The sequence below is a fragment of the Macadamia integrifolia genome, chromosome 1 (genome assembly GCF_013358625.1).
Source record: "Macadamia integrifolia cultivar HAES 741 chromosome 1, SCU_Mint_v3, whole genome shotgun sequence".
Classification (NCBI taxonomy): Eukaryota; Viridiplantae; Streptophyta; class Magnoliopsida; order Proteales; family Proteaceae; genus Macadamia; species Macadamia integrifolia.
In genome coordinates, this window is record NC_056557.1 from 35,727,915 (window position 1) to 35,738,115 (window position 10,201).

A 10,201-nucleotide genomic window follows, 5' to 3' on the forward strand; every position below is an offset into this window, starting at 1 on the left:
CTAACATTATTTAGTAAGCTATATATACCTTGTATCATAAAAAATCAAGATTAAGCAATATCAAGTCATTAAAAATCAACATTTAGCCATATTAAATCATAAAAAATTAACATTAAGTCATATTAAGTTATAAAAAATCAAAATTTAGAGAAATGCTCTGGTTCTATAACAAGTTTGATTGGTCAAATGATATTATTTTTACATAAGACTTTTTGCATCAGTTATAATATAAAACTAGCTTTCCAACAAGTCTATGATTACTTAAATCTAAGTTGTAATGACAAAGTTATGCTCCGGTCAAACTAATTTTTAAATGCGTGAATGCTGTTAAAATTGCCTGAATGAAAATAATTTTATGGATATCAAAATAAAAAATTATTTTACCGGACTTTTGGTTTTTAGCAATGTTTTAACATGATAGAATTTATAAAATTTTCATAATTGAGAAAAACTCCAGCATTTAAAAGTTGAAAATCGGCCCTATAACCAAAATCCAGTTTTTCTTCTTGGACTGGGGGGTTGACTTTTTATCCTTTTGGAATTTTATTTTTAAACTATTTTTATTGGATTCAAATAGGGGGTATTTGCTTATTTATGAATATCCTAAGTAAATGAAATAACAAATATAAAAAACATTTACTTAAATGATATTTGGCATAAATAAGTGCCAAAACACAAGGCGGTATGCAGTGCAATAAGGCGAATGTCACCTAGGCCCCAGGCAAACCGCCTGGACGCCTAAGCGACGCCTTGACAACTATGGTCAGTTGTGTATAAAATCAAAGGAGTCGAAGCTAAACTTTCAGTCACCGGATTAGGTGACTGATCTTTGGACAATTAATTACCCAAAAAACAATTTCTTTTAAGGGCATGCAAGTGAATTTGGATTGTCATGATTATTTCATGAAATACAGGAATAAACACTTTAACTATGCAAAATAACTTACTCAGCATATGCTAAGATTTAAAGCTGGCTTCAATTTCCAGAGGCTGGCCGCTTTTGCACAACAAAATCATCGGCAGAGTAGTAATCTGCAATGAGCCGGTACATATATGAAGGGGGATGCCCTCCTCTGTGAATAAGCAAAATATGGTTAAGACACTGCTGAATGTAGGAATATAAACATCCCAAAAATTTTAAAAAGAAATGAAATAATTATCGACATAGATACATTTGAAAGTGATGACCACATGCAAACTTTCAAGACAACAGAACTCCACAACGAGGAAAAAAGTTCAAATCTTGTCTGAAGTATGAGCATTAATGATCTAAAACCAATTAGCATATATTCTGGTCCTATTGGGGGGTGTGGGTGTGTGTGTGTGTGTGTGTGTGACTCAGCTGCTGCAGAGTTGAACACAGGCATTAAAGGCATTGAGACTGCCTATCAACAAGTGTGCACAGATTTAATCATTGACGAAGACTCCAAGCTCATCATTGGTTGGCTGCAGCCATTGCCTAGTGGACTATGGAGATATATCCAATTGATCAGGAAAGCTCATTGTCTATTTCTGATAGTAACTCTACTCATATCCAGAAGAGTCAACTAGGGAATTATTTGGCCCATGAAAAGACTAGTCTCTTATCCTACTGGCTAGTCCCGCATGATTTTTTTTTTTTTTTTTTTGGGTGTGGGGGTGGGTATAATAGCATCATCTCTTTTTCTCAGCAACAAAATTAGGTGATTTATCCCCCTCCCCTCCTAAAAGTTAGCAATTAGGAACAAACCTAAGGTTATCAAAATTGGGTTGATTTGCAAATTACTTTTTTTAACTTCTTCCAAAAAGGATATACATTAACTATGTACTAGTGCTGCTTACAAATTATTATCATGCGAGAACCAAATGAAGAACAAAGGAGTGGTTCCCAAAATTGGATGCATTTCTTAAAGAGCAAGTGAACTTACGTGTCAGTGATAAAAAGACTAACAAGGTTTGGAGGCACATAATCAAATGCAGGATTGACAACATGTAGAAGTGGAGCACCACCAGCACATCCAAAGTCCATGCAATCTGAGAACTCCCCAAAGTCTAGCAATTCAGATGGTGATCTCAAGTCATTTAGCAGGACCTCCGGATTGTGTGGATATAATGGGCATAACTGTCACATTCAAAAGTACCACAGCACGAAACAAAATCAAGACTAAAAATTAACAAGAAAAAAAGGTATAAATATCCATGCTGAAATCATTTAGTTCAGATCATTTACAAGTAAAGTTACAGGGTGGCATAACTGTCACATGAACAATAAATCAGTGAACCAACGGCAAAAAACAAGATCCAGATCCCAAATATTAACTCTAAAGAAAGGGAGGGGGTAGATCCATGCTCAAAGTAGAAGTCAATACTTGACTGGCTTAGTTAAGGCTGGCTGCATACATTATGACCCTCCCCAGAACCCACAATGGCGGAAGCCTTGTGCACTTGGTACACCCCTTAGTTATGGTCTGATTAATAAAATATTTCAGGGAATTCTTTTACTGGAAAATTTGTTCTGGTATTAGTTTCGCAGGAAAGTCACAGGGTGTAAAAGACTACCTTACAATCTTTCATTCAACATCCCCCAGCTTCTTGTAGAAACTAGGGATGTGTGTCCGATAAATGTAGACCAAAAAATTGGTAGAAGAAAGACAATCCAATCCAGAATAAGAATGACCCCACCGAGTTTCGCTGCCACAAAATCTGGGTTCCCACCCAGGGGCATTAAAGGATTTCCCTAAAGCCATAGCAGAAAGCTCTTCTTTTTTATGGATAACATGTAAATCACCCTGAGCCAGCATAGCCAATGGCAATGGCACAGGTTAAATGGGAGTCCTAATCCTGGATAGGAGCTTAGGGTTTGATATGAGGCAATAAAACACATCCAAGACAAGTTCAGGTTTCAGACAAGTGCGAAATATGATTAAGTAAAAACATTTATCTAGGCTTTTGTTATTTTTGTCCATGGTATAGATATCACACAGAAAGCGTTTCTCTTACCCATCATCCTCTCTCACATATGCAGAACTGAAGATATACCACAGGAGACCCAAGGAGGGCCAAGCCTAGCATGGCATGACCCATTTATGTTTAGAGTCGAGAAGATAAATTGAGAAAATGATTTGGCCTGTCAGCTATGACAGAGGTCAACTGTAGTACAAAGGGTAATAAATACGGGGAGTACAAGGCTAGGTAGTACACTAACCTTGTAAAGGTATCCGTTCTTGCACCCAGAAGTCCATGCTTGTTTATCCTATTGAAAATTGCTTCCATCTCACTTCCCAAATTCTTTATATAATATTGCCTTGTCCATAACTACTAACACCATTTCTCAGACATACCAAGATGCTTTGTCTCAACCTGGGTGGAAAGTGGCTATGGATACATAAATGGATGTTTTAATCTCTCGACAGACATGGACCTTGGTGTAGTTACTCCCGATAAGGATCTTGTACGATGTCGTTGGGTGTACACAATAAAGTATAACCCATATGGTCAAGTTGAAAGGCTTAAAGCCTGTTTAGTTGCGAAAAGCTTTACTCAAACATATGGTGTGCCAGGTGTAGACTATTTAGAAAAATTCTCACTGGTTACCGTCTCAACTGGGTCCAGATTCTTATCTCCTTGGCTGTCAATTTGGATTAGCCTCTCTATCAATTGAAATCAAGAATGCATAATTGTATGGTGATCTGCAAGAGGAATTATCTATGGAGCAACATTCTCAAGGGTAGAATTCAAATAGGGTATGTAAGCTACATAAAGATATCTATGGGTTGAAACAGTCGCACAGAGCTTGGTTTGACAAATTCAGCTCCATTGTTAATAAGTGGGGTTTTAACCATGCTATTCTGATCACTCAATCTTTGTTTGTCATTGAGAGTCTAAGGTGGTGGTGTTAGTTGTTAATGTCAATGACATTATTGTATCTGGTAATGATGCATCTAGTATTGCAGAGGTAAAGTCATTTCTACATCAGCACTTTTGGATAAAAGATTTGGGTTCTCTCAACTACTTCCTTGGTACTGAAGTACAGCAAAGCAAGAAAAGGATCAGTCTATCAGAATAGACATATATGTTGGATCTTTTGTCTGATAGTGATATGCTTGCATGTAAGCCAGTTCATACTCATATGGATCCACATCACAAATTTAGCACAGATGATAAGTAATGAAGTGCTTGATGATACCCATCGGTCTAGGAGACTAATTGGGAAGCTTATTTATCTAACCGTCACTAGACCTGATATTTCCTAAGTTGTGGGTGTTATTAGCTAGTTTATGCAAGCACCAAAGAAGGTTCACTAGGAGGCAGTGATGGAGTAGCCTTAGGGAGAAGAGGGAAAATCACACAAAAGGGGGAAGGGGATCACACCACGCACAAATTCACTAATCTAAAATTAAATTCACTCTAAAAAATTAAACATTGAGTCATGTAAGTAGATAAGGGGAAAATAAAAGGCTACTCCTACTTAGACTCTAATACTGAAATAAACTCCTATTTAGACTCCAAACATAAACCTACTTCTCTACCTCCTACGTATCCTACTCAAAGACAAATAAAGACATAATGTAAAACTTACTACCAACCATTGTTGGACCAAAAACCTGGGCTGGACCGGTTCTTCTTGGCCCTTGGCTTCCACAGTCGGTCCTGCTGGTCCAACCAGGTAAGTACTGTATCTACATCAGGCAGCTTTTCATATCTTAATGTACCTAAAGGAAGCTCCAGGACAGGGGCTCATTTATTGCCCACATCGAAATGTTGATATGGTAAGGTACTTAGGTCTTTTGATGTTGATTGGGCCAATCAGCGGTGTTGATGATGATAGGAGATCTACCCAGTGTTGAGGCTGAGTATAGAGTTATTGCTCATACTGCAGCCGAGTTGACGTGGTTGAAGACTTGAAGTTTCTTCTTCAAAAGTTGGGTTTTCCAATTACTCAACCTATGAAGGTGTTTTGTGATGATCAAACAACCAGCAACCCAGTGTTTCACTAAAAGACCAAACATATTAAGGTTGAATGCCACTTTGTGGGATGATGTTATGAAAAAGCTAATTTACTTCGTTTGTTTCATTTGGTGACCAATTGGCCGATGTATTTACTAAGACTCTTTTTGATCCTACTTTCCGGAAGTGTTGTTTCAAGCTGGGTATGGGTGATTTATATGATCCAGATTAAGGGGGAGTGTGAAGTTATATTCTGCTCCATATGGATGATATTTGTACCCCTATTGGACCCATTCAATGTTGCATTAGTCTGTTGAACCTTACTCGCAATAAAGGGAGTGTCCCTATTATGAGAAAGGTTTAGTTAGTGGTTAGTCTGCTTTAGGAAGTTGGTTTTCTACTTAGTTTCCTGTTTTCTTTGTTTTCAGTCTATGATCATAATTATGATTCATTATAAAGTAAGTCCTGTCCAGCGATAGAACTCATCCTCTGAGTCTATCGTTGGCTCAGTTACTCTCTTTCGCTGTGTTCTTTCTTCTTCACTTTGTGCTGATCGATTATTGTTGAGTTCTCTGAAGTTACGATCCCTATTTATAGGCTAAGGGATCAGCCCAGTTGCTCGAATTCCAATCAAAAACTTTCCAAATTGAAAAATAGAAACTAACAGCTACACCTAGAAACAAGAAGAGAAATAGACACTAAGTTTAACCTTAAAAAAATAAAATAAATAAAAAAATTACAAACTAAGATTCTAGAGTGCTGTTGCCCGTAATCCTCTAGAATACTCATGGAAAGGTGCTGGATAGCTGGTCGATTTAAGGATCTCTGGCCCTTTTCTTCCTGCTGGCTGCATCAATTCTTCATCTTTTTAACTATATCTACCCAGTTACTAATAACAGAAATAAATAATAAAATAAAATAAGGTTGTCCATTCTATACATTGTGTAGACAAAGAAGCAACTTATGGAGGCTAACTCCTGTATAATTTACAGAAATTGTTATTTTGTGAGAGTTCTTGAACAAACTTGTTTCTGATGGAAACATACCTTATGACTGCCAGCAACCACAACAAATGGGACTGCATGCTTTTTTGCAGCAAGTGCAACCATATTCAACCCAACAGGTGCCACCACCCCACCATTGGCCATAATAGCATGTGCTCCAACAATTACCTTTGCATTACAATTTTTAAGTTAAAGACAAGTAATATCAATGACGTGCTCTATAACAGAACATTACTGCCAGTTATATACCATATTCACTCGAGAAATCATGGCAAAAACTGCAGAATCGGTAATGACAGTTGTTTGTAAACCTCTTGCTACCAACTCTTTTGCAAGAGAATGTCCTTGATACCTGATATTTTTTTGGGCAGGGAGAGGGAATCAGAGATTACAAAAGTAAATCAAGATATGAAGATTAAATACAAAGAAAAAAAAAAAGATAAACAGCAGTTGTCCCATTGTTGTAAAACATAGAGCTAGATTCAGGAACAAACCTTGGACCACCTTCTGCAACAAATACCCGGAATGACCGCTGTTTCTCTTTTGCAGCACAAAGGAACTCAATCACTGTTCTTGAGCTACCCAAAGTTAAAATTACCTCACTGAAAAACACAAACAGCCAAACCATTATATTTACATCTCAATAAGTAAGACATAAAGAACAATATATGAATTTTAGTTATACATACGTGCATTTTAGTACATGAAACCGGTCAGCAAATTCATTAAAAATTTTCATACAAGTTTCAAAATCCAAAATCCATTCAAATTCTCGTTAAATTTTGGACAGAGTCGGATGGTGAGATGAGAGATTCTCATGTAAAAGAACTATCAAAAATAGTGTAAGATAGTAAGATACAATTTGCAGTTTATTAATAAGTAATAACAAAATCATGTATTGAGAAGGGTTATTCAAATTCCATAAACATATGGATTATCAAATAAGGAGTGCACAGTTAAAACGAAACAGGGTCCCCTTTTTTTAATAAATAGATATAGGATTTCAAAACAAAAAAACAAGAAGGGGAAAGACAAAAATAATTTAGCATACAAATTCAGCTTAACAAATGGCAATGGAAGCCAAACTTTGGTTTGACGACTGTAGTCAGCTTGCTTGTTGATTAAAATCAATGGCGCTGAAACAATTGAAGAGAACATTCCACATCTCCAGGTATTTGGAGGTTGCTACAGCCTAGAAGGATTGTTAACTCACCTTGAACACCCTATCACTATTTACCACCAAAGTTTATATTCAAAAAAAAAAAAAAAAGAACATTTGATGGTGCTCGCATAGTTAGCAATTCGGCCGAATAATTCACGAATTATTCGGCCGAACCGAATTTTAAAGAATTTTATCAAAAATTCGGACCGAATCCGATTTAAAAATAAAATTCTTTAAAATTCGCGACTTTTTCAAAAATGAATATAATTCGCGAATAATTCGGACCGAATCCAAATTAAACCGAATTATTCGGTCCATTTAAACATTATTTTAAAAAAAACCAAAAATAAAAAAATAAAAAAATAAAAACAATTTTTTTTAAAAAAAAACCCCAATAAGATTTTTTGACCGCTTTTTTGACCGAATCCTTAAATTAATCGTCCGAATTATTCCGAATAATTCTCCGTCCGAATAATTCCCGAATCCGAATTTGCTAACTATGGGTGCTCGTAAGGAAACAAATGAAATCTAATCCGCTTATGCTTAAATCCATAAAACCTTTGATATCTCTGACATATTATTTATCAGGGTTGATAAAATCCAAGCAAAAACTGCCACTAGAAAGACTTAAACATCACTCAATGCAACTAAATTGGTTTGATCCTTCAGTCGCTAGTATGTGAACCACCTTATGACATGGATCAAACCACAGGTCTGCTACTCTCAACCAAATCCATAGGTGATTCTCTTAATGGATAAGAATTACAAAACATGTTGCAGTCTTGGAAAAAGCAGTAGTCATTAGCTTCCTCCTTTCAGATCTGCATGAGTGATTTAAAATTTGCAACGAAAGGCAAGGAAAATCCTTCAGGTTTATTTGTAGTCTACCATTGCCATTGAAGAGATCAAAATCTTTCAATCAAATCTTGCAAAAATATGCAAAATATGTAGAATTTAGCAATGAAAGTCTAGGATACGTAAACTTAAAAATAAATACATGTTTAGTAGCAGTTAGATGCAGAAGAAATATACAAAACAATTTCATGACTTTGAAACTTATTTTGACAATCTTCGCACAGGTTGGACAATTATTGTACCAAAATTTTTTGCATAGGAGAAAAGATGTGTAGAACTCCATTGGGTTAATTCAACATGTGGTAACAATTATTTTAAGAATATATATTTTTTAAGGGAGAATGTTGGGCACACCGCTAGCCTTCCTGGAGCTAGTGGCTCAACCAATGGGGGGCCAAAATGGGAGGGGCATGGGGGTCATTTCCACAAGGGAGGGAGAGAGAGTGACAGGTTCGGAACCCCAGGCAGCATGCCCAGCCATTTCTCAACTTTTTATTTTTATGAAAACGCTGCATAGTGGATATGAGATGATGTAGGGTCATAATATCATTGTATGCCATCGACACAAAAATATCATTAGTAAACTACTTGGTGACTAGATCAAATGGGGATTTGGCACAATAAATATAGTTTATTAGAATTTGGATGCCTACAAAAATTTTCAAGAATCAACTCATTTAATGAAACCAACAAACATTTGATGCTTTTATACGCTTCCAAAGATTATGGACGCCATAGGTGGCAACCAGGAATTTATCAGCACATTATTCGTTCAAAGAAACAATATAAGGAGAGATCTACAGAGTGCAAAAAAGAGGTTACTTATGATGTATATGCTCCACTGCTTGTTCAGCAATCTGATCATGGCAGGTGTCAATGTCCTCAATGAGTTCATTAACAGCCTCAATAACATCATGTTTTAGCTTTCGGCTCCTTGAACTTTTATCAGCAGCTGTAAAGAAGAATCCAACAATACATATAGAATTCCAGAAACACTCAAATTACAATGCACTCAATTCTGAAAAAATAATTATTATTATTATAAAATTAAAGTAAAATCCAGTGATAGCCACCCTCACTAAGCAAGAATTTGCAAATAGGCAATGATCACTTCTTTTAAATGTAAATTTAGCTAATTCCTTTCCAGCTTCTTGAGATTCTTGGAATTCGGCTAGCTGCATTCACCTTTAGAAGATATTGATGTCACTGTCCTAATTCAAGATGCTAATTCAAAACTGAATCATTATGACTTCTCGTACAGGCTATATGAATGTAATAATTTTTTCTTCAATGATAACTGAATGAATAAATAATGTACATACATTTGCTTTTTCCTTCAGAATCTCCTGAAGAAGAAGTGTGATGAGCAGCTCCTGAATCAGGCATATCCTCGAGAAGGGCATGCAAAGAAGGTGGACGCAAAGTACTTCTGGCAGCAGCAGCAACTGCTGCCGCAGATAGTACCGGAAAATCACCACGCTCATCATCATCTTCATCATCACTATCAGCAGATACGCCCAACCTACCAATGGCGTCCGTAGCTAGAGAAACATTTTCCTCCCTAATGATGTGTAGAACACGCCTCACAATGTTGCCAACTGCAAGTTCTGCAATCAAATCCATACAGCATTGTGATAGAACATAAGAAAAATTCCTCAATAGACCAGTGGAACTAAAATCATTAGCTGCATGTGAAAGTCGGATGAAACAACTAATGTTATATAGCATAACAAGCCATAACAGCCACGCAACTTCACAATTAACTCCAACACCCCAAAAGAACAAAATTTAAGTCTCTGGATCAAGAACCAAATCAATGCATGTCGATCCAGATACTAGCTGAGCCCAAAAAAAAGGGGACATGGTTTCCATAATCTTTCTCGAGTTTTGAATATTCTTATAAAGAAAGAATCCACCGTTGCAACAAAAGAAAAGCAAGATTCTCATAGTAGTCAAATCTACCAACTTCAAATACCCACCACCCTCCACCCCCCGACACCCCTTTTATCTCATCATCACTGCAACAAAACCAAGTCAGATTCAGAGGGGCCGAGAAAGCCCTGAAGGTTAGGGACATTCATCACGTGTTCAAGCCCAACCCCCCCTTGACAACCCTAATCCATTGGTCACATAACTGCTTGTTCCACAAGCATATGCCATCTCTTAGTCACCCTTGTTACTCTCTGGTGGTGAATTATAGCCTTCATCAAGATTCAAGGGTCTCACAATCACAGCACCACCAGCAATAGCCATA

At 36.7% G+C, this 10,201-nt stretch overlaps 1 protein-coding gene across 1 annotated transcript in view; it reads right to left on the reverse strand.

Moving 5' to 3' along the window:
* LOC122073683 (translation initiation factor eIF-2B subunit beta-like) overlaps positions 1-10,200 on the reverse strand; it is a 47,880-nt gene extending 37,680 nt beyond the window's left edge. Inside the window, exons 1-8 of the mRNA XM_042638313.1 lie at positions 10,119-10,200; positions 9,270-9,554; positions 8,770-8,899; positions 6,425-6,532; positions 6,180-6,282; positions 5,973-6,098; positions 1,908-2,101; positions 948-1,073 (exon numbers count right to left, since the gene is read on the reverse strand). Coding sequence (XP_042494247.1) covers positions 977-1,073; positions 1,908-2,101; positions 5,973-6,098; positions 6,180-6,282; positions 6,425-6,532; positions 8,770-8,899; positions 9,270-9,554; positions 10,119-10,200 — 1,125 coding nt within the window. The 3' untranslated portion in view covers positions 948-976. The remainder of the gene's footprint in view (positions 1-947; positions 1,074-1,907; positions 2,102-5,972; positions 6,099-6,179; positions 6,283-6,424; positions 6,533-8,769; positions 8,900-9,269; positions 9,555-10,118) is intronic.
* Position 10,201: the final 1 nt, after the last annotated feature.